Source organism: Salminus brasiliensis, chromosome 22 (assembly GCF_030463535.1).
Source record: "Salminus brasiliensis chromosome 22, fSalBra1.hap2, whole genome shotgun sequence".
Classification (NCBI taxonomy): domain Eukaryota; kingdom Metazoa; phylum Chordata; class Actinopteri; order Characiformes; family Bryconidae; genus Salminus; species Salminus brasiliensis.
The window spans coordinates 30,378,781-30,403,097 of NC_132899.1; the positions used below are offsets into that span (position 1 = coordinate 30,378,781).

The 24,317-nt window shown below is 46.8% G+C and overlaps 3 protein-coding genes across 6 annotated transcripts in view; 1 reads left to right on the plus strand and 2 right to left on the minus strand.

Annotated features, from left to right (window-relative positions):
- Window positions 1-23,694, minus strand: part of LOC140544443 (uncharacterized) — a 38,088-nt gene extending 14,394 nt beyond the window's left edge. Inside the window, 16 exon segments of the mRNA XM_072667964.1 lie at window positions 7,527-7,865; window positions 8,741-9,129; window positions 9,306-9,528; window positions 9,638-9,781; window positions 10,888-11,268; window positions 11,462-11,571; window positions 11,656-11,825; window positions 11,957-12,167; window positions 13,314-13,393; window positions 13,829-14,017; window positions 16,673-16,927; window positions 17,670-17,821; window positions 18,040-18,311; window positions 19,266-19,342; window positions 20,127-20,212; window positions 23,559-23,694. Coding sequence (XP_072524065.1) covers window positions 7,527-7,865; window positions 8,741-9,129; window positions 9,306-9,528; window positions 9,638-9,781; window positions 10,888-11,268; window positions 11,462-11,571; window positions 11,656-11,825; window positions 11,957-12,167; window positions 13,314-13,393; window positions 13,829-14,017; window positions 16,673-16,927; window positions 17,670-17,821; window positions 18,040-18,311; window positions 19,266-19,342; window positions 20,127-20,212; window positions 23,559-23,670 — 3,190 coding nt within the window. The 5' untranslated portion in view covers window positions 23,671-23,694.
- Window positions 2,644-6,682, minus strand: vkorc1 (vitamin K epoxide reductase complex, subunit 1). Of its 2 annotated transcripts, XM_072667560.1 has the most exons (4): window positions 6,537-6,682; window positions 4,748-4,945; window positions 3,654-3,763; window positions 2,644-3,370 (listed from the first exon to the last, which is right to left on the minus strand). In XM_072667560.1, exons 2-4 carry the CDS (start codon window positions 4,936-4,938, stop codon window positions 3,153-3,155), a joined length of 519 nt encoding a protein of 172 aa, XP_072523661.1. In that variant the 5' UTR covers window positions 4,939-4,945; window positions 6,537-6,682; the 3' UTR covers window positions 2,644-3,152. The 2 variants fall into 2 exon arrangements, with proteins under 2 accessions (XP_072523661.1, XP_072523660.1); XM_072667559.1 differs by lacking the exon at window positions 6,537-6,682 and having other exon boundaries at window positions 4,748-5,333.
- On the plus strand, window positions 6,492-14,400 carry mapk7 (mitogen-activated protein kinase 7). Of its 3 annotated transcripts, none has more exons than XM_072667557.1 (7): window positions 6,495-6,929; window positions 7,571-7,889; window positions 7,972-8,137; window positions 8,663-10,098; window positions 10,936-12,182; window positions 12,295-12,428; window positions 13,147-14,400. In XM_072667557.1, exons 2-7 carry the CDS (start codon window positions 7,583-7,585, stop codon window positions 13,298-13,300), a joined length of 3,444 nt encoding a protein of 1,147 aa, XP_072523658.1. In that variant the 5' UTR covers window positions 6,495-6,929; window positions 7,571-7,582; the 3' UTR covers window positions 13,301-14,400. The 3 variants fall into 3 exon arrangements, with proteins under 3 accessions (XP_072523659.1, XP_072523658.1, XP_072523657.1); XM_072667556.1 differs by having other exon boundaries at window positions 7,577-7,889; XM_072667558.1 differs by lacking the exons at window positions 12,295-12,428; window positions 13,147-14,400 and having other exon boundaries at window positions 6,492-6,929; window positions 7,577-7,889; window positions 8,663-10,102; window positions 10,936-11,211.
- Window positions 23,695-24,317: the final 623 nt, after the last annotated feature.

Genomic DNA, 24,317 nt, shown 5'->3' on the forward strand with positions numbered 1-24,317 from the left:
AAATGTTTATAGGTAACACTGAAGACTCTAGAGATGCTAGGCTAACATTGATGAAGTTGCTAAACAGACTTTTTAAATTTCATATGTAGATTTCTAAAGCAAATAAACAAAATTGTGTGTGTGTGTGTGTGTGTTCACCGAGATAAGATTGGTGACAGTCTTAATACTGCAAGTGTTAGCAATGTTAGCCTAGCATCTCCTGCTGCAAACTATAGAATCGCATGTCAGATAACAAACCCGTTCTGACTGGCTGACTGCACCTGGGATCAGCGATCAATCATGGTCCTGTGATTTTTGCGGAACTGCTCCTTTAAGCCGGATTCCTCCAGCGTTAGCGATACGTCTCTGTGAACCAACCGCCCTGCTGCTGGTGACTCTGGAAAAGAGTGACATTATAGAAGGACTGTTGACTTTCAGAATTCAGCGACGGTAAACACTTAAACAGGCCCAGCCTCAAACGCACTGGACTTTAAATAACCTGTAGAACACCTGCAGCCCTTCGTCACACAGGTCAGGACACAAAGGCCTTTTCCAGATCTAAAGATTGTGTAAACAGGTGGCGCACTCCAAATGATGCATGTGCTAACATACCTCATGGCTTTCATCAACATCTCACAGTGAGAGCTAGCCAGGCTAAAATACAGCCTCCAAACATGGTGGAGGTAGTTTCATCAACATCTCACAGTGAGAGCTAGCCAGGCTAAAGTACAGCCTCCAAACATGGTGGAGGTAGTTTCATCAACATCTCACAGTGAGAGCTAGCCAGGCTAAAGTACAGCCTCCAAACATGGTGGAGGTAGTTTCATCAACATCTCACAGTGAGAGCTAGCCAGGCTAAAGTACAGCCTCCAAACATGGTGGAGGTAGTTTCATCAACATCTCACAGTGAGAGCTAGCCAGGCTAAAGTACAGCTTCCAAACATGGTGGAGGTAGTTTCATCAACATCTCACAGTGAGAGCTAGCCAGGCTAAAGTACAGCCTCCAAACATGGTGGAGGTAGTTTCATCAACATATGTACAAACCCATCTAGCCCACGTTCCACCCCTATGAGCCCCACATGGCCATGCTGGCTGGGGTACTGGTGTTTATATAGATTTACCAGACTGTTTAGTGACCGCTAAAGCTCCTCCCTGCCCAAAAGTCTGGTACAGCTGGGTCAGTTTGTCGGGGGTTGGGGGGTGAGCGAACTGGGCAAAGTTCATATTTGAGAGAGAGAGCAAATTCCTTCTTCTTCCGAGAAGGAGAAATTCTCCTCACTTTCCCTTTGTCAATAACTGACCGCTGCCACAGCGGGAGAGCGATGAAGTTCCCAAACACCTTATTGTGTAACTGTGAACCAACCAGTGACAACCGAAGCTTCCTGGTTAGATTATAGAGGCCGGTGTTCGGCCTGTAGAGCGTCTCTGCATACCTGTGATGGACGTGGCCATAAAAGAGAGGACTGGGGTCCGATTTGCCACCAATCTGATGATCTTACCATCGTCATCATTCCATATGAAACTCGCGTAGACACGTGTAACCTCACTGGAGAGGTTCGGATAGTAAATCAAATAGCTATAGTTATATAGAAATATGCAGAGAAAAATTTCAAATATTTTTAAAAAATAAAATAATTAAATAAATATGGTGATCATACCAACCATTTTTATTATTATTTATATTTATTTATGTATATATATTATTTGTACTTGCTTTGTCTAAAAAAAGACCTGACAACCAGCCCCACTGAAGGCTGACCCCCACTGACCCCACTGCAAAAAAATCCTACTCCCACTGAGAGCTGCACTATAGTATAGCTCACTGCTCCCTCTGCTGGCTTGATGTGTGAACTGCAGTTTTTTACAGCCTGTCATTGTATTAGGACTTAAAAACCACTGCCGGGAGTCTGAACAGGGTTTAACGACTAGTTGACATATTAATAAAAACATGTTCTAATCTTTCACACGTTATTTTTCTTTATTTTTGTGCCAGCACTAGGTGGCGCTCCTAACAGAGGCCACAGTGACTCAGGGCCTAGCGTTTGTGCAAAACCCCCAGCTTGAAAACGGCTGATCGCTGTAATACAGACACGTCTGACCCCATATGCTATTTCAGAACTGCTGCCAGACTGCTGATCCTGTATTAACGTAATCAGCTCCGCTAGCAAGCTATCGCTCTAAGCTAATCAGCGAACCCAAGGCTGCTAGCAACAAGCTAATCTCAGAAACGGTCAATGAAGAATCAACCTTAGAGGACTGATCGCTGACCCCTCCACCACTACAGCTCTCACTGCTGGCCTTACCTCAGGTCTGATTGGTCAGCACAGAGAGAATGACGCTCTCCATGTTTGCTACTGACCGTAGGTAAGGGAGAAAGTGCCTCAGCCTGAAGCAAACGGTGGTAATCCGCCCCCATGGCTCAGCCAACGAGCTGATCAGCCAACCGACCAACCAACTGACCAATCAATCAGCCGTAGCGATAATGCTAACATGTCATTGGCCAAAGCCTGATCGCTGGAGAGAAACGCAACATTAAAAGCAATGCAGTGAACATATTTAGCTCGGCCATCAGGGCCTTGCTCATGGGCGCCCCCTACTGTTTCTAGTGTATTGGGAGGACTATATATATATATATACTCTGCATATAACACACAAATGCTTGACTGGTGTAATTGGTCTTTATTGAAATATTAAAAACAGTCTAAATTAAGAAGTATATCACATCATTTGCGCCTCTGTGTAACAGTCTGGTATGAAGGCGAGGGACTACGAGGGACAGCAAGGGACAGCGAGGGACTGCGAGGGACAGCTACACTAATGCCACTCATACCCATTAAAGACTCCGATCCATAGCCTCTCATCTTCATCCTTGACAGCACTTCCCACTAAAAAGTTGAGCGAGCGAGGCTAAGCTGCTGTAGGCTGAATAGGGAGGTATACATGTAAACACACTAGTTTTGCTAGCTTCATAAATTCAGGCTGTGTCCCAAATCACACACTGGTACACTAAACAGTATATAAAAATAGTTGCCTACCAATAGAAGGGTCTTTGGGACAGCGCCTCAATTTACTATAATATTGGCCCTTAAAGAGAGGTGCTCGCTCGCTCGCTCGCTCTCTCTCTCTCTCTCTCTCTCTCTCTCACTCACTCACTCACACACACTTCACACTCCTCAGCCAGTTTTGTTTTTCTGCAGTTTGCTCCTGAGCGCCATCCGCCTCTTCAGGTTGGTGTAGAGGAGAGCGATGTTGATGATGTACGTGGAGACGCAGACCACGCAGAAGTCACCCAGAACGAAGGCCAAAATGGAGGCCAGGTATATGGAGCCGGCTACTGACACCCAGGAGGTCAACACCAGCACGTGAGCTGCTGACCCGGACACCATCTGACCTGCAGAGAGACAAACGTACATCATCTTATATCGTATATCTGCTCTCCTCAGAAACATCAGAACATGCTAGTCTGGGCTCCCGAGTGGAGCGACTGTCTAAGCGTTGGAGGTTGCGATTCCCAATTTCTCAGAACAGGATTAGCAGTTAGCGCTCGAGTGGTGCTGCGTAAGCATCGGTTATAAAAAAAGATGTGGTGGAGCTTCTTTACGGGTCTCGGAGTTAAACCATGCTAGCCAGCGTGTGATTGGACGAGACCTAACTAGGGAATTATGAACACTCACCCAGGCCGAGCTGCAGGCTGTAGAAAACGATGCCCAGCAGACTGTTGGGTTGGTTAAGGGCGCTGTCCTTGCCAGTGACAAACTGGACGAGTCCGAATCCACGTCCCCACCTGAGCGCAAGAGGCACACAGTCGCGTCAAACCGCGGTGAACTGAGGGTCGTACCCGACCTACGGTGTTACTTATTGAGAGCGGCAGAGAAGATCATGAACACTGGCACACCATAGCAACTGCTTAGCAACAGCATAGCAACCCCTTAAAACAGCTCAGAAACCGCCTACCTACATGGGAACCACGTGGGATGCCACTGCAAGTGCTTAGCAACCCCATAGCAACCACCTAGATACACCCTGGCAACCACCTGGGATTTCCTTAAGCTGCTAAACCAATCATTTGTAGGATTTTACTAGACTATATACTATAGCACATCTACAGAACCCAAGCTTAAAAAGCAGCCAATTGATTAATTGATTAATTGATTGTTTGTGATTGGTTGAACCACTAAAGCCATTAAAAAAACAAAGCAGCTACATTTTCACACCTGTAGTAGATTACCCCCCCCCCACCCCCAATTTACACTAAAAAGGTATGGGAGTTTCAACCCAGGCAGCTTTTTGAATGAGAAACAGGGCGGCCAATCAGAACAGAAGCAATTTGCATATCGCAGTGTTAAAGGCACAGTCCTGATTACTTGTAAGATCTTGTCAATAGATGATTTTGGCACATCCACCCACATAAACACTATAAGGGGACCTTACAGTGAAATGTGGGATATGGGCCCTTTAATTCGGCCCCCCTTAAATGGGGGCAAACTTGCCATTAGTAGGACTGCACTAGTAAACATCAGCCAAAGCCAAAGTTTCTCAAAATGTCCCCTTGGCCCAGACAACCCTGAATCCACCCTGCAATCTTTTCTGCAAAGTCCAGCAGGTCAGTGAGGACAGTCCCTCACAGTCCCTCACTGTCCCTCACAGTCACACGTGGCACCCAGTTATTGGGTTTCTGGCTGTTGTGACTCCTTCAGCCTCCCTCAGCTCAGAGCTCCAGACAGCAGAGCAGATCTAACCCTAACCCCTGGAAAACCCCCCGGTTTACCTGGAGGTGAAGACCTTTGAGCAGCTCACCGACTCCGCCAGGTCACACATGGCTCTGTATTTGGGGTCGTGCTCCCGGGACAGCTCGACGTGGAGCGCGTAAACCGAGAGCAGGAGCCCCAGAGCGCAGAGCAGGACCCGGACAGACCTCTCCCATCCTGGCACTCCAGCAGGAGCTCTGCTCGCTGGCATAGCGGCTCTATAAACGGAAGTGAAGCTTTTTAATAAGCTTTTTAATAAGGTTTTTAATAACTCCTGGACGGTGGAGAGTCCGCTCAGCCCGGGCCGTGTCTGCTGCGCAGCTCAGCGGAGGTGAATGAGACCCTGTGTAGCGCGGAGGAGCGCAGAGGAGCGCTGTGATTGGACCAGACCTCTGCCTCACGCTGATTGGACAGATGAGGGCAGAGCGGCACAGTTAATAAACACAGCTAAATAAACACACACACACACACACACACACACACACACACACACGATGTTTGTGTTTTTTACATGACCATTTTCCAACATCTATTTATGAATTTATTATTAAACGTGTGTAAGTGGATGTGTTATTTATTATTATTATTATTATTATTATTATGTATACAGTATGTTAATTTATTTTTTATTATTCAACGTGTGTAAGTGGGTGTGTATTTATTGATGAATTATTATTATTATTATGTATACAGTATGTTTATTTTATTTAAGTGGGTGTGTTTATTGATTAATTATTATTATTATTATTATGTATACAGTATGTTTATTTATTTAAGTGGGTGTGTTTATTGATTAATTATTATTATTATTATTATTATTATGTATACAGTATGTTTATTTATTTAAGTGGGTGTGTTTATTGATTAATTATTATTATTATTATTATGTATACAGTATGTTTATTTATTTAAGTGGGTGTGTTTATTGATTAATTATTATTATTATTATTATTATGTATACAGTATGTTTATTTATTTAAGTGGGTGTGTTTATTGATTAATTATTATTATTATTATGTATACAGTATGTTTATTTATTTAAGTGGGTGTGTTTATTGATTAATTATTATTATTATTATTATTATGTATACAGTATGTTTATTTATTTAAGTGGGTGTGTTTATTGATTAATTATTATTATTATTATGTATACAGTATGTTTATTTATTTTTTTATTCAACGTGTGTAAGTGGGTGTGTATTTATTGATGAATTATTATTATTATTATGTATACAGTATGTTTATTTAAGTGGGTGTGTATTTATTGATGAATTATTATTATTATTATTATTATATAAATTATGTTTATTTATTTATTTATTATGTAAGCAGAAGTGCCAAAAATGTATTTATTATATTATTTTTATTATTATTATATTATATAAAGTATATTTTTTTTTACATGACCATATTCCAACATTTACTTATGAATTTATCTATATCTATTTATCTATCTACAGATGATTTATCTATTCTCTTTATATATGTATTTACAGTTAATTCTGTAAAAATAAATAGGGGAAAATAGATTTGAGGATTAATTAATAATTATTTACATTAATTGAATTAATAATTAATAATACAAAATGTAATGATATTTAATATTTGTAAAATATTTTTTATTCAACATTTGCGGCACTTCAGACAATATCCACCACTACCAACATGTTTCACGTGTGTGTGTGTGTGTGTGTGTGTGTGTGTGTGTGTGTGTGTGTGTGTGTGTGTACAGACTATAGGTAGCTACAGACTCCACAGCAGGCTGGGGGGGGAGGAGCCCCTCTCCACATGTAAACAGTCCAGCTTTACCTTTTCTGCAGAGCCCGGTTAAATCCTCACAGCTTCGGTTCGGTTCGAGACCCGACTGACCTCCTCTTAGTCCCGCGGTCAGACTGAGGGTCCGGTTCTGGGGACGTTAGCTGAGGCTAATTTCTCTCGACACCGCCCAAAGAATGGCCCTGCTCTCCCCAAAAGATCCCGCCCCACAGCCGGGCGGTGGACGCAATTGGCTAACGGCGGCACAACGCCGCAGCTGATTGGCCGTGCGCGCTGCCACTCAAAGACGACATGAAAGAATACGAGGAAGTGGAGGAGGTTTACCGCTGACTGTACAACACATAGCACACAGAGAGAGAGAGACACACCACAGACATGGCTGGAGACAAGCGCCCAGGATTACCGTGATCCCGGTAGTTTGTCCAGGTAAACACAGTGGGGTTTATTAAATAATAAGAGCTCGTGAATGTGGCTGTTTTAGTGCTGGAGGAAGGCGAGCAGACGGGAGCTAGTGGCGCTAGCGTACTGGTACCTTAGCCTGTCTCATTATTTGAGTCCATGTCCAGCCTGTTATGCCCCCCAAAACCTCTTATTTCTACATATTTAAATTTCTTCGAATTTAATAGGTCGTTCTTTTGAAGATTAGAATATGTAAATGAGCTCTGTTCTCATTGGCTGCCCTGTATTGGGTGTGCACTCAAAGCTAAAGCAGTGTGAGTGAGCTGGCTGTGCCAAAACACTGGATTCACCAAAACTAATTAAGGTCATTTACATTTTTCAAAAATTAATTAATAAAAAATACATGAATATTAATTTAATAAACGAAAAACAAAAAATAACGTTCCCAGCTAAGCAGACTTAATTAAACGTGGTCTTACTTTCAATGAGGTTTTAGTGCTTAAGCTGGTTAGTCATTGCCGACTGCTCAACGCCTACAAGAGCAATAAGGTGGTTACTGTATAACAGAAGCCTGGCATCAAAGTGGAGACGGGGCCAAAGGTCAGCGTGGTCGGTCAACCTTACCTCCTCTGTCTCTCTCTCTCTCTCCCCCTGTCCTTCTTCGCAAGCCACAGTTCAGGATGTCGTCCAGCGAGGTGGAAAAAAGAGAAGATGGGAACCGGGGGTCAGTGTGCGACTCCGTGGGCGCCGGCGGCAAGGCCGGGTGCGAGGGCGAAGGCGCCAAGAGCCGCCAGGTTCCTGCGGGAGAGCCGGCCAGTGATGCGCCGGGCGGCTCGGATGCGAACACGGTGGCGGCGAAGAACCTGGCCTTGCTCAAGGCCCACTCTCTAGACGTGAAGTTCGAAGTTGGCGAGGAGTACGTCATCATTGAAACCATCGGCACCGGCGCGTACGGCGTGGTTTCTTCGGCCAGGAGGCGGGACAACGGTAGGAACCTTTTGAGTGAGGTCTTGTCTCTGGTGTTTTTAATGATCTCCAATATTTATTTCATGTGTATATTTGTTCCCAGGCCAGCAGGTGGCGATAAAGAAGATCCCCAACGCCTTTGAGGTGGTGACGAACGCCAAGCGGACGCTCCGAGAGCTCAAGATCCTGAAACACTTCAAACACGACAACATCATCGCCATTAAGGACATTCTTCAGCCCGCTGTACCGCATTCGGCCTTCAAGTCCGTGTGAGTTTGGGACACACTCGCGAACATTAACGAGAAGACCCTGAAGGACCCTCAGTCTGATTATGTAGTGTGTGTATATAATAGTTTATAATCGTTTAACATGAACGTGTGTGTGTGTGTGTCTGTGTGTAAGCACCACAGACGCAAGTATTAGCACCTATTATGCTTGTCTATGGTGGTTGTAACTTCAGGCTCCTGCAGATAGTGTTGCAAAAGGATGATGGGGCTGTAAATGTCTGAGGAAAATGGGTCACAAAGCTGGAGCGACTGTATTTGAGCGTGGCGAAGGGCCATAGTGTGTAGGAAGGAGCTGAATCTGCAGGTGTATGGAAGCTTACGGTCATACGGGTCTACCAGCAGTGGCCGAAATCCCAGTCTGGCTTCACTTCCAGATAAGAATTGCTCCTAGAAGCCAGCATAGGTCCTTCACCACCAGGTTCTTCACCACCGCTGATTGTTTTTCCACACATTGAGCAGCTTTGTATTCAATCTTCTCAAACATCATCTTCTTTTGTCTCTCTCTAGTTATGTAGTCCTCGACCTAATGGAGAGCGACCTGCACCAGATCATCCACTCAAGGCAAGCCCTGACGCCCGAGCACACTCGCTACTTCCTGTACCAGCTGCTGCGAGGCTTGAAGTACATCCACTCGGCCAACGTGATCCACCGCGACCTCAAGCCATCCAACCTGCTGGTGAACGAGAACTGCGAGCTGAAGATTGGTGACTTCGGCATGGCCCGGGGCCTGAGCGCCGCCCACCCGGACGAGTCGCGCTCCTTCATGACCGAGTATGTGGCCACTCGCTGGTACCGTGCCCCCGAGCTCATGCTGTCCCTCCACCACTACAGCCTGGCCATCGACCTCTGGTCTGTGGGCTGCATCTTCGCCGAGATGCTGGGCAGGAGGCAGCTCTTCCCGGGCAAACACTACGTGCATCAGCTGCAGCTGATTCTGTCCGTTCTGGGCACGCCGCCCGAGAGCATCGTAGGGGCTATCGGGGCCGAGAGGGTGCGGTCGTTTGTCCAGAGCTTACCGCAAAGAGCTCCTGTGCCCCTCTCCAGACTTTACCCACAGGCCGAACCAGCTGCCCTGGACCTGCTGGCCGCCATGCTGCGGTTTGACCCCCGCGAGAGGATTAGCGTGTGCCAGGCCCTGGACCACCCCTACCTGGCCAAATACCACGACTCGGATGACGAGCCTGTGTGCGTTCCTGCCTTCGACTTCGAATTCGACAGGCAGCCCATGGGCCGGGAGCAGATCAAAGAAGCCATCCTGGCCGAGATCCAGGACTTCCACCAGAAGAAGCAGGGCAACAGGAAGAAGATCCAGTTCAAGCCGCTGCAGAGGCCCAGCAGCAGCGCCAGCTCGGGTCCGCCAGGGGGTGCCATGGCTAATAACACCCATTCAGCAGCGTCCCACAGCCAAACTCAGCCAAACACTACACATGTGCAAGAGCAGAAACGGGGTCAGCCTTTGGCAGCCCCAACGCAGACACTGACCAACTCCGTCCCTCTCGCTCATATTCTGCCACCTTTGACCCAGACAGGAAGCTGTCAGGACGTGGACATGCCCAGTGCCAACTCTGACGGCCAACCGGAAACCATAGACCTCACCACTCCCACCTCCAGCCAAGGCACGCCCCCCTGCGAGCCAATGAGAGAGTGCGTAAAGACGGAGGAGCCTGCTTCAGCAGATCAGGCTCCTCCCAGGCCAACTGTCCACCCACTCCCACAGTTGGCCTCCACGTCGCTCCCCTCCAGCCTCCCTCAGACCGGTCCAGCTCTGTCCCTCTCTCAGTCTCAAGCCCATTCTCTCTCCCAGTCGCTTTCGCGCTCGCTCGGGAAAGCCCCGAAAGCGACGACTGGGGAGCCCACCAGGAAGGAAGGAGCAATTTCGGACGACACCAAAGCGGCCCTGAAGGCGGCCTTGCTGAAGTCCGCCTTGAGGCAAAAGGCGCGAGGTAGGTGGAGCTCTGAGTTCATTTTCTCCATTCAAATGTTTCAAATGTGACGTCGGACCCGGGAATGACATCAAACCGTTCTTGTTAAACTTTCCGATAATTGGACACTATTTCGCAACATAGAAACAATCAGCTAAGGACTTTAGAGTTTACCACAACAAGTTTGACCATCCTTTCCTAGAGTCTAATGGTGATTCTAACCAAAATATGTCCCAGATTAGCATTGTTAGTGATGCCAGATACCAGCATTGTACAGTATTTTGCACATCCAAACACCATGGAAACACGTCCACAGATAGACGCTGGACAGTACTGAGGATCTGTTTGATTTAATGAGACACAGATAGAGACAGCAGTGCTAATAAACCGCCATCTTGGATTTTAAACTCTTTAAAATTTAAAGAGGCTTTACGAGTAGGAAATCCGACTTGTGGGGGCGCTCCAGCTGAATATTCCTACTTGGAATTTGAAATTTCCCACATCCCAGTTGAAATGGAACTCCTCATAACCCTCAGTGAAAAACTAAACTGAATCTTGATGGCAAAATATAAAAATTCTTGAATTAATGAATTACTTTTCAACAATTTAGCTTTTTTGCAAAATCTGTCAGAATTTGGACTTAATTTTCTCAATGTGACCCAATGTCAATTTTTGCAGAGTTCCAAAATTGGTATGTCCAAAATAATGAATGATCAAATTACAGACTTTCTTAACAATTAATTAAACTAATCTCCTAATAAAATTCTAAGACACCAAGACACTAAGCTGGAGGTTCCTGGAAAACAAAACCTTCAGTCATTTCATTCTTAAAGGTCTGTGCTTCTCTCTGATCTCCAGACGGGGGTTCGGCAGCTGGGCTGGGCGTGGACCTGGGTGGAGGCTTTGGAGCTACGTCTTCCTTGCTTTCCTCCTCCGGTCCAGAACACAGGAGGCCTGTTACCGCGCAAGAGAGGCAACGGGAGCGGGAGGAGAAGCGAAGGAAGCGGCAAGAGCGGGCGATCGAGCGGAAGAGGAAGCTTAAGGAGAAGGAGAAGAAGGAGGCCAAACAAGGGGAGTCTTTGGGCGGAGTCCTGCTGAGCGACAACGACAAGAAGCTGCTGGAGCGATGGGGGCGAATGATGGACGGCCCCCATCGCAGAGCGGACAAATCCCAGGCCGCCGATGGCAACCCTACCAAGACGAGCGACAAAAAGACCTGTCAAATGCAGGCGAGCGCAGGGAAAGGCCTGATGCAGGTGTCCTCGGACACTGGAGAATCGCCGCCTGCCAAACAACCGAACGAGTTGCCGGCCTTCAAGCCGCCCCAGCAGATAGTGCCTCAGATGGGACAGTGCGTGGCACCTGGGATGTTTCATCCGCCTACTCCGTTCAGTTCCCTGCCAATCTCCCTGGGCTCGACTCAAAACGGGGACATCGGAATGGTGGCCGTTGGTGGTGGAGGTGGAGGCGTCGGTGTGGTTGATGGAGGCGGGGCTTTGAACATAGTCGGAGGAGGGACAATCGGTGTGGTGGCAGCTCCGTGTACCTTTGCCAAAAGCAACTTATTAAAACCCCAACCCCAAGCTCCGAATCCGTTCCTCGGGGGTGGGACGGTATTCGCAGCCATGGAGAGCTGGGCAGGAGCTCAGGCCTCCGTAGGGACGTCTCCGCACCAGCAGCCGCAGGTCCAGCAGGTCCAGCAGGTCCAGCCATCGTCTCCGCTGCTGAACTTCCCTCAAACCCAACCTCTACAGCACCCCCAACAAACCCACACCCAGACGCCTCCCATCAAGCTGCTCCCGTCGGACACCTTCATCGCCAAGCCTCCATCATCCCTAACTCCCAACGGGTTGGCGGCAGGAGTCGGCCTTCAGGACACCAGCACGTCCCTCCCAAACCAGGAGGTGGTGGGTGCTCCTCCATCTCTGGACAAGCTCTGTTCTGTCCTGGCCGAGCAGCAGAACGGTGCCAACTCCCAGGTGCCTTCGCACGGGTTGCCTGGAACATCAGCCCAACCTTGCCTGGGTCTCTCCGACTCGGGGCCTCCAGGGACCAGCAGGGTGCCGGACATCCATACAGTCACACTACAGCTGTCCAAGTCACAGGTTTGTTGTTATGTAAACAGTCTGGGTGTCCGGGATAGCCAGAAAATCTGCTAACCTGACCATATATAATTGTGTGTGTGTGTGTGTGTGTGTTCGTTCCTCTCTCTGCCAGGTTGAGGATATCCTTCCCCCGGTTTTCTCAATGACCCCAAAAGGCAGCGGGGCAGGTTATGGGGTCGGCTTCGACCTCGATGACCTTCTCACACAGTCTCTCACTGACCTCCAGCACTCGGACCTCAGGGAAAGGTTGGTCATAACGTTGGCGGCCATAACATGACAACCACCTCCTGATTCCTACACTCACTGTCCATCTCCGCTGACCACATAGAAGCACTGTGTAGGTCTAGGTAATCTGCATATTCGTCTGCATATTTTCTTAGCCACCTTTCACCCTGGCTGTTCTTCAGTGGCCAGGACCCCACTGGACTGACCACCACAGAGCAGGAAGGTGGTATTTGGGTGGTGGGTCATTCTCAGCACTGCAGGGACAGACTGGTGGTATGAGTGGATCAGACACGGCAGTGCTGTCCACTCTGTCCACTCACTGCCCACCTGGCTGATCCACCTCGTAGATAAAGGTGAAGTCAGAGACAGAAGCTCTGATCTGTTGGTGCTCAGCTTGCGTTGGTCATCCTCTAGTTCTTCATCAGTGCTCACAGGACGCTGTTGGCTGGATATTTCTGGACCACCCAAATACTCCCTGCTCTGTGGTGGTCAGTCTTGTTGGGTCCTGATAATTGAGGAACAGGAGGCTAACGAAGTCTGCAGAAGAACAGGTGGACACAGTCTGGAGGTATGGAGCTACACAGTGCTCCTATATGATCAGTGGAGCTGCTACAATGGACAGTGTAGAAATGGGTGGTTTTAATGTTATGGCTGATTGGTGTATGCTCAATTTACATATCTACTGTACTTGACTGAATGTGCCAGTGTTTATAACGAACATCTCTCTTTTACCTGTCAGTCACAACGACTCCGCCCCCCTCTCCGCATCCTTGCTCTCGGATTGGCTGGAGGTCCACCGCATGACTCCGGCTGACCTGGAATCGCTTCAGCAGGAGCTCCAGCTTGGATCTCCCATGATTCTTTCTGATAACTCCACACTCCCCGAGACCTGATCACTGCACTAACCCCTCCCGCTCCACCACCACCACCACCTTCTTCTCCTTCGCCTTCTTCCACCTCTCCATCAGGGGGTCTCCTGAACCGAACTAGTATAGCGGCATCTCTAGCAGAGCGTTAGAACATCCGTGACCCACCAGGTTCTGTAGATGTGTGGAGGGGTTCCACTCGAGCTCGTGGGCCGTACATGCTCATTAAGTGCCAACTGGACTCGAGCGTCTGGTGATTACTGATTACGAGCGGCTGCTGCTGTCTGAAGGACAGAAGCTGAATTTAAAGCTTGTCCTCATGGTTTTGGGTCTGTAGCCACTTGCTAAGCTAGCCTCTGCTTAGCTAGCTCGGCTACAGCTCCACCGAGTATCAGACAGCCCAGAACTGACTAACTGCTGACCCCGACACGAGTGCTGACCATAAGAACTTGTGTCCGAGAGCGAAGTCGAGCGACTGGTGCTGGGTTTGGACTCGTAGCCGGCTCGCTAGGCTTAGATGAGTTAGCTGGCAGCTTACTGGGGCTCAAATCACACCTGTTTAGAAGATGAAGCCTCATATCGGAGAGCACAGAGTCGAGGGAACGGTCTTGGACTGTAGACTGGCTCCTCCAGGTTCGCTCGCTCTGTCGAGCTTTCAGTCGAACTCTGCGTCGCTAAACTCGCAGCTACGGTGGGCTTGTTTATTTCCCCACCTGTTTTCAGAGCTCCCACCACACCACCACCCTTAAATGCACATAGGGGAATGAGCACAAATATGTCCGCCAACTAGATTAACTAGTAGTTTTGATAGACTGCCAAAAATTCTTTTTAAATCACCGTTACACCAGCCAACCCTGGACGGGACCTTTCTGATGACATCACCACTCTGCCTCTTCAGACTGTTCCATCTGTATGACCAACAGGCTCCTATGGAGAAGTCTTCACAGGACTGTCCCACCGAGGACCCGCTCCACCTCGGCTTTGGAACGCAGCTGCAGCGTCACGTCATGCTGAAGGGTCGACCAAGCATCTCTCCTGTCTGGGGCATGCTGTCCTCATGCGTTAGGCACCAGGGGGGAACCCCCAAGAGCATCAAGACAGGTTAAAGCGTTGTTTATATGTGCTGGGATGGGGATGGGGATGGGGATGGGGATGGGGGGGTCCCCCACATGAAAATCAGCTTCGGACCCCATAAAGGCTTGGGCCTGCATTTTGGTGCTAATTCGGTAAACAGCCGTCTACCCCGGGTACGGACACGAAAGCCTGTAGGTTGAAAACTGGGGCAGTTTCAGACCTCACGTTTTGAATGTGCCAAAACTTCGGATGTTTTTAAAAGTCAGGGTCCGGCCTGCTGATAATACTGACCGAATTCTGAAGAGATGAGACGGGACATTTGGCTTTGTAGCACTGTTGTGACTAGCGAGACTAGCGTTGTGCTGCTCGAAGCAACAACTGTAGAAAACATGGACGCCACCCTGTTGCCAAATCTGCTACACGCCATACCGCAACCAGCCAGCAGAGGCACTAGACCTGTGGCTGAGACGTCGCACTGTCTATGCTTTCTACAGTCATTGCAGCTAACGTATTAGCTTGTTCTTCCCCGGAACGCCCACCACACACCACTGGAGCTCAACGTGCTCAGTGGAGGACACCGACCGCTAATTCTAAGCAAGCTAGGTCAGCTCACAGCTCTGTTAGGCTTCTGGCCACAGATGGCTATGGCTTCACCAAGGATTGAACCCACAACCTTCCAACCTGATGATGGGACCGATGCAAATGTTAAATAATAAGCCGCGTTTTCAGCCACTACTTTTTTTTATTTTATTGCTAGCCTAGATTTGCCGGACTGCCATTGGCTGCGTAGAATGTGTGCGAGAGGCCTGTGTTCTGTTTTCAGGAGGTTGTGAGTTCGAATCCCAGGAATGAAAAGCCAAAAAAAAAAAAGGAAAAGTTGTGGAAGCAACATCCAGATCTTCAGAGCAGAGGTGACCGATCAGCTTTTTTGAAAGCCTGACAGAGAAAAGCTGAAGGGAAAAGTGCACAAGACCTGCCTGGGCCCTACGCCCACTGTGAAAGCAGCCGCAGTCGCCCTGCACCCACCCGTCTGGCTGCTGACGCCTGAGTGCAGTATTTGGTGCAGACCGGTGAAACGTCAGAGAGGAGCTTCAGGCGACGCTTCATGAATGCCTTGTAGAAACGTACACTTGGGTAACCGATTCTGCACCAGCGTCACAAAACCCTGATTAAAATAAAGGAGCTAAAAGGAGAAAATCGGCGTCTGTGATGTTCTGTGATGCTCTTCCTCTGTGAAGCTGAGTTAGTGTAGCCACGGCCTAGAAGAAAATACAAGGCTAGCGTAAACCCATGTTTCCATTAAAGAGGTTACTATGGTATCCCATGTGGTTGCAGTGGTGATCCTGTTGCTAGGTAGTTGCCAGGATATGTGAAGTAGTAGTTGGTATGGTATCCCAAGTGGTTATGTCAGTGTTGCTAAGTGGTTGCTATAGTGTTGCTAGCTAGTTGCTAGGGTATTCCATGTGGTTGCTATTGTGTTTTTGTTGCTAGGATATCCCAAGGGGTTGCCATGATATCCTAGGTGGTTATTATGTTGCTGCTAAGCAGTAACTGTTATCCCATATGGTGTTTCTGTTGCTAGGTGGTTGCTATAGTGTTGCAAGCTAGTTGCTATAGGATTCCATGTGATTGCTATGCTTTTTTTTTTTTTGTTATTGTTCCTAGGATATCCCAAGTGGTTGCCATGATGTCCTAGGTGGTTACCATGTTATCCCATATGGTGTTTCTGTTGCTAGGTGGTTGCCACAGTGTTCCAAGCAAATTGCTACGGTATTCCCTGTGGTTGCTTTTTTAATTTTTTTTTTTTAGTTCCTAGGATATCCCAAGTGGTTGCCATGATATACTAGGTGGTTACTATGGTGGTTAATTCAGTGTTGCAAGGTAGTTACTATGTTAGGCCAGGAAGGAGAGGAGTTGATCTATCCCTACAGTGTTGCTAGGTGGTTGCTATGTGTTTGTCGTATCCACCCATAATTTATTGAGCCTGGGGTTTCATTTAACAAGATTCTTTATTTACAACAAATGATTATAAAATGTGAAGAGATAAAAGGGAGCTGATTTCATTAATAAATACATGATCCCACTTCAAAAAAAAAAAAAAAAAAAAAATTTCATTGATATGAAGCCAAAAAGACTTTGTTTGTGCAAATTATATATATAAAAAAATCTGCTGTACGCACTGAACAAATTTGGGTCAGGGAGTGATGAGGACTAGCCGTTGGCCGATCGAGGCTCGAACAGTAATCACAGTTTGCATTACCTCTGTAAATCTTCCTGCCTTGAGCTTCATTCATTTGTCCTTCCTGTGGCATTAAGGTGAGTTTATCTCAGCAGCTGGACCGTCGCCAGCACGACAATAGTCCTGGTCAGCATTATGACCCAGCTGGCCCGGTTCTGGCCGGCTCCGCTGTACAGTCGCAGTCCCTTTATGTTGGCCTGGATGAAGCTGGAGAAGGCCGACACCCTGGCGTAGACTCCCGGCTGGTTGGGCTGAGCGCATCCAAAACCAAAGCTCACGATGCCAGCCTGAACCCAGGTGCCACTCTGCATCTGACACACCAGCGGACCCCCGGAATCTCCCTGGACACACACGAGGGGGGAGAAGTTAGATATTTGCATGGACCGGCCACTTTATCAGAAACACTTGCAGCTCATCTGTAAGGGCATGGTTGGTGTCTGCCTTCCTCTAGTTCCTGACAACTGATTGTGTTTCTAAGAAAGTGGCCAGTGTGTGATAGCAAAAGGTAGGCGTTTCTAATAAAGTGGCCAGTGCACGGAAACACACAGCAGACGTTTCTAATAATGTGGCCAGTGAGTGGACGCACAAGGTAGGCATTTCCAATAAAGTGGCCAGTGAGTTGAAGCACAGGGTAGGTGTTTCTGATAAAGTGGCCAGTGATGGAAGCAGAAAGTGTGTTTCTAACAAAGTATCCAGTGCGTGGAAACACAAAGCAAGTGTTTCTAATAAAGTGGCCAGTGAGTTGAAGCACAGGGTAGATGTTTCTGATAAAGTGGCCAGTGATGGAAGCAGAAAGTGTGTTTCTAACAAAGTATCCAGTGCGTGGAAACACAAAGCAAGTGTTTCTAATAAAGTGGCCAGTGAGTGGACGCACAAGGTAGGTGTTTCTGATAAAGTGACCAGTGATGGAAGCAGAAGGTGTGTGTTTCTAACAAAGTGGCCAGTGCACGAAAAACACAAAGCAAGTGTTTCTAATAAAGTGGCCAGTGAGTGGAAGCAGAAGGTAGGTGTTTCTAATAAAGTGGCCAGTGAGTGGAAGCAGAAGGTAGGTGTTTCTAATAAAGTGGCCAGTGAACCCCTTACCTGGCAGGAGTCTTTGCCTCCCTCCTTGAAGCCAGCACAGAGCATCTCATAGCGAAGTTCAACTGACTGCGGCTTTAGCATGTCCCGACAGGCTGTCTGATCGATGACTGGCACCTGCACCTGCTGCAGCACCCCCACCCCCTGCAGAGAGACTGCATTCACACACAGAGGAGGCCGTGAACAGAGGCGTACAGGCACGCCGAGGTGGTCAAACACACAAATTAGCCCAGTGACCCGTCGCACACTAATCTCAGACGGACTGATGCTGAATCAAGATCATATTAGAACGCTAGCCGCCCTCCTCCTCCTCCTCACCCTACCCCTTCAAAAAGTCCTTCTGCCCACTCCTGTCCCCTCGCTCTGCACTCACCTCCATCTCTGATGTCGCCCCAGCCAGTGATGGTGCACAGCGTTCCCTCAGGGAACTGTACATCCGAGTCTGGCAAGCAGATGGGCTGGATGACGTCGGACCAGATGAATGATTTCGTCACCTTCACCAGAGCTATGTCCTGGCCATACTTGGGGTCCGTATAGCCAAACGGGACCACGACCTGGGCGATGTAGTGCGAGGTCTCGTATTGGTTCCAACCCTGCAGCGTCAGTCGGCCTGCGTAGATCATGTAGGAGGAGGTGTCGGAGGGACTGGATGGAGAAAGTGGATGCAAATAAGTCGGAGCTTCCCTGATGGTAAAACACTGCAACAGGTGTGGTTACTAACGGTCATTTCTCAGGGGTCACCTGCACCTAATATCTGGGGATACATACAGGGCCCAGACCAGCCCATACATTGCAAGCACGCCAGCTGCTGGCCTCGCCTACCGTCCCAACTTCAGCATTATTGTTACTTATTTATTTATTATTTTTTTAAGACCTTTGTGGCCATAAATCCCTTCGTAAATGTTATACGATGAAACCGCATGATAACGTTGGAGCTCTGGCCATCCCTGACTAGTGCCAGACACATTTCAATTACATCGCAAAGTCGGATGTCGGAGCTGGGAATGACGTCACACCTTTCCGAGAACCAACATTCCGATATTTTTACACTATTTTAAAGCAAAAAGCGGTTAGCGAAATACTTTGACGATCCTTTGCTGGTGTTTTATGGTGAATCTAACCAAAGTATGTCCCACTATCTATGTCCCAGGTCCCAGCACTGTCCCAGGTTAGCAGCTCCCAGCTCATAGAAACACATTTGCTGTATATTTTGAGCCCTTGACTGAAGACACAATGCGCTAATTACCTGTATAACACTACTATGGTGTGACCATCTTGGATTCTAAAGGGGTTGGTCAGTCTCTCCTGACTTTGTCAAGTAGGAAATCCCACATGTAGGGGCATTCCAGTTGATATTTCCGAGTTTAAATGGAAAGCATTATATGAAAACTTGACTTCTTAGCAGACCAGAGAGACCAGAGTGTCTCTTCTTTAAATTAAATGTTAAAAATAAGTAAATAACGTCAGGTAGCGTCATAAAGGGCCGATCCACTGGGCAAATTTTTACACCAGTGGTAACTGTGTAGGTTGTTCATCACATCACAATGACGTCAGCATCAGCAACATCATCTCCAGAAGAGGAGAGGTCTCCAAACTCACTTGGGGAAACAGTGAGCTGCAGACAGAACCCAGTCCTCATTGATGATCGTCCCTCCACAAACGTGCTGACTGTTTTCCTGAGGACAAACAAGAAGAAAAGGTTACACTGGCAGTGAACCTTCAGGAAAGCCTCAGTACTGACAGAAGATCGGCACGAAATGAAGGTCACGAAAGCTGGGTGATGCAGATGAACCTCAGTAGTACGATATATATGATCTTTAACCCACATGGCCTCGTCGTGAAGGCCCAATGGCTGCTAGGGAATGCGCCGTCAGTCTAAAAAAGCAATGTGGTTGAACCACACCTAAAAAGCAGACAGGTTCCTGCCCTCGCTCTGACAGTAGGTCAATATGAGGATCTACATACAGCTGCAGACAGGATACGCAGTACTGCACATGAGCAGATCCATCCAGATTTACTTCAGAGGCAGAAATTAAGGAAGGTCCTCCATCAGTAAGGAGTGGTCAGGCCTAGTTACAGCGCCAACCATTCTACCCCCACGTACACCTGGGAACTACCACACTACCAACACCAGGGGCATAAACAGGGTAAAGGGTAGGAGATTGTCTGGTCATCAGTCCGTGATCTGCAGCTCAAGCTCGAGTCGGGCTATGCAGCAGGACAACAGTCCGGCCTTGACAGTGACAGCAAACCAACTAAGGCTGCAGCCACTCAAGCCCCACTGACACCCACTCAGTCAGGGGTGTAATCAGGGACATATACGTCAAACATGGACCAGAACATTCTGTAAGAGAAGGTCATCGGGTGTGAAGAAGCTTAAGACCGAACCGTCAACACAAAACCAGTCCGGGAGAACTCAGTTATTTTTACCATTTCGACATTATTCCATTAACACGGTACCTGTATGTCCACCTGCCACGGCCAGTGACCTTCTAAAGCGTCGCTTCCCCCGACGATCCTGGTATGCAGCGGCGGACGACCACACACTGAAACAGAGAAGGTCAACATGCATGGCAGCGATACTGAAACAATGGTTCTACAGTACAGGAGTGCACAGCTGTGGCGTGTGCTCACACGCATGACCACACCCAGGTATCTGTCTGGAAATCGAACGGGATTACTGTACAATTTGACTTCACCTTGATTTCACATCAACACTGAGGGCGACTGACATTACCAGTTCATTCAGAGTGGGTTCGGTAGGGTTCGGTAGGGTATGGTGGGTCAAACGCTCCATTCTAGATAAAGTTACCCAGTTGGAATTGTTCACTGTGGTGGTAAACGAAGCCAGTTGTCGAGATTTGGGCTTAAACGCACCTCAAAATCCAAAGCAGACTACCCTTAAGAGGTGCGAGATGAAGGTTTTCGCCATGGCACACACACTTTTCCCCATCCTAAACATCTTCAAACATCTGTAACTAGAAGGAAGTAGCTGTAGCTGCGGGAAGAACGGGCCAAATTCCCCCAAACGAGAACTGAAAGACTACTGGCTGCTACATAAAGCGTATACAAGCCGTGGTACTAAGGGGTATTACCAAGTACAGATCAGGCAGGGTACCCAAACTTTTGCTTCGTGCAAGTTACTGTATCAAATATTGATGATCATACACTGCGTTATGCCTGAGACGCCGTCTTAGCAGAGTCTAAGACTTCTTGGTGTAAGAACTTTTAGCGGTTCAAACATACCATATGATATGGACAAAAGTATTGGGACGCCTGCTCATTCATTGTTTCTTCTGAAATCAAGGGTATTAAAAAAAAATCCTGCTTTTGTTGGAGTAACTGTCGGCTTTGAAGGCTTTCTACTAGATTTGGGAGGAGCATTGCTGTGCGGATTTGATTGCATTTAGCAATAGGACTGGTATGTTGGATGATTACCACCCCACCTCATCCCAAAGGTATAGGATGGAGCACCAGCATCATTCCTGAAAACACTACGCTCCACAGCTCAATGCTGAAAGCAGTTTCATGCCATACAGCTTAGTTGTTCTTCGATACCTAAAGGATTAAGGAGGATCCTCGTCGGTGCAAAGAGGTTAAGAGGCCTCGGCCAGATAGAATTACAGGAACACTCTTAAAGGTGCTCTAGAATATCAAGCTGTGTTTATCTTGGCATGGTTGAATAATGAGAGTTCAGTATGAGGAAGCGACAAAGCGTAAAACCACCAACACTGCTGTTCCTCCTTCGAAACAACGTCCAGCAGAACCTAAACGGAGCTGGAAAACGGGCCGATTCCAAAACCCCAAAACTGTTACATCACAGTCTTCCCTCCTTATATTCCCACTAGAGACGGAAGGGTTGATCTGTAGTGTATCGGTGTCGGACGATTATCAGCCCAAGTATGAGATCGGCCAACAGTTTCGACGATCCTGAGGGCCGGTCTGATCTACAGATGGAAATCTCCGTATTTTGTGAGTTGCTGCAGTTCCTTGTTCAACCGCTAGATGGCAACATGGGCTTCACACGCGGCTCCCAAACCCATTCGATCTAGTGTAGAAATCCACTCAGAGTGCTGCATCGACCTCAACCACACCGATTGGTCAATCTCCAATTGACGCCTCCAAAATGTACATAAACCCCACCTACTAGTTCAAGCCCTAGCCAAAAAAAACACGGTAAAACCACGGGACATGGAAAAACATGGTGGTGGTAGTTATTGGCGACGAGGCAAAACCAGGAGAACTGAGAGGGTGCTTTGAGGGTGCTAGCCTAAAAGCTGACCCAGCCAAATAATTGTTACAGTGCTAACATCTATGCTGGGCCAGCCAACCAGAGCAGAGGTTACCCCCCCCCCTCCTCCTCAAGCCCACAAGGAGAATTTGGTGAAATAACAGGGTGGTAAACAAGCCTTCTCACCTCAACATACATTAAACACTATTTATATATAAACACCTATTTACACAACCTTTTATATGTTTATATTTAAATACTATTTAATAGTAAAATTGGTTTAAGAAAAAAAATGGTTTATTTAAGAAAAACTAACATTAACATATTAAACATATTGTAAAAAGCTTTAGTGTCTATAAATTCATATTTATTTATGTTCGCATATTTATTTGTGCCATTGTTGCTTCTGAGTTAATTTGGGTTCATAAATGTTACAAATATACATATTTATTAATTATACATAAATACATACATATATATATACACACACACACACACACACATATATATATATATATATTTTTTTATTTTTTTATTTGACTACATACATATTCACAGTTTTTTTTTTGCTTTGCTTAGCTTTCTATTTATATAATTTAGGTCATTTGAGGTTTTTCTGTGAAATTCTTATGGTTTTTATTTTCAGTTTTCTAGATTATTGGAAAACTGTAATATTATTTTGGTGGAGGCTTTATATATAAGCCTATATGGGTTTTTTTGGTCTCTACCTGCACTGTATATTTAATGTTATTTTAGTTTGTTTTTTTAAGTATTTTAAATTGCACTAATAAATTTAATAAACTTAAATGAAACTTTTAAATAAATTAGTTTATTTTAATTAATTAATTAAGTTTTAAGTTAAGTTAAATTATTTTACTCGAGACACAACAATGGATCATTTCCACAGGCTAAATTAATTCATTTAATTTTAATGTAATGATATTTTTTAGCGACGCTGCTTAATTAAAATGAAATAATCTAGAGTATCTGGGCTGTGGAAATGATGCAGCGTTGCCTCTATAGCGCAAAAACAATTATAATAATAGTAATAATTTTTTTTTTTTTAAACTCCCGCTAGGCTTCTGTGTAGGCCTGAACCGGTCGGGACAGCAGGTTCCTCTTTATCTTCCAGCAGTGTTTACTTTATACACCAGCCACTGCAGGAGCCACCAAAGCACTGACGCAGCGCCAAGTTCTCACCGATCCCGAACCCTCACTGACATCATCATCAATTATCTTTCCCTGGTGCTGGTGAACGGAACCAGGTGTCGGTCGCCATGACAACACCACAAATATAATATAGCCCATATTTGACGGACTGATGATGATGATGATGATGATGATGATGAAACAGAGGAGAAACTGAACTAATGCAGTTCTCTTTAGGGACTACTTTCTGCCGCACTGCACCCCGCAGCACGTATCCCTCCACCAAAGTAAGGATAGGCGGGTTTTTAACCAGGTTCTGGATCCAGGATCGTCTCAGAACTCTGGTAGAACCGAGCCTCAGACATCAGGCAGTGTCTTCATCAAGAACTTTCTCTGAGGAGCCCTTTTTTTTTTTTTGAGGTTTCAGCTTCCGGTCCCCACCACTTGAGTTGAGTAAGGCCAACACACACACACACACACACACACTCAATCACAGGAAGTCATTCTCTCACCTTGTGCTTCACTCGACCACAGACCTTTTCGGATGGGGCGCGAGGGGAACCAGCAGCAGAGCAAAACACAGAAAAACACAAAGCTCGTAAATCCACAAGAAAACAGCAACATCTCAGAGCTACGAGCTAACCGGCGCGCCCAGGCCACCTGTTCCTCACCTGCCAGCACCAGCAGAACCGAGCCCTGAAACCGAGCCCACTGCCCCATCCTCCGAGCGAACTGGAACCCGAACCTCCCGAGCTGAAGCTGCAGCGGACCGACCGGGACTCTCCTCGGGAGCAGCTGACCCGCGGAGGGGGGAGAGAGGGAGTTTCGGTCGCGAGACGCGAAAACAGACGGAACGAGTTTCACGACGTAAAGAAAACACCTGAACTGAAACCTGCAGCCCTCAGCCAATCACAGCCCGCGCTGTTACCGCGCGCGCGCCTCACCGGAACGAGCCCTGCGCTGCTCTCGCGCGATTTTTCATTGTTGTTGTTTTTTTTTTTTCTCTTTTATTTATTTATTTATTAATTATTTTTTTTTACTTATTGATTACAAAAAAAATAATAATTAAAAATTAATCTTTTTTTTTTTTTACTGAATTTAGCACAGCTAAACTACCACACATCAAACCATATAACCGGAAACGTTTACATATTCAAATGAAAAGCTAATCTAATTTAAATAGCGATTTTCCTTATTAACATATTAATGTTTTAGAACGATAGAAAAAACGTGATGTTTAAAAAAAAAATAAATAATAATAATAAAACAAT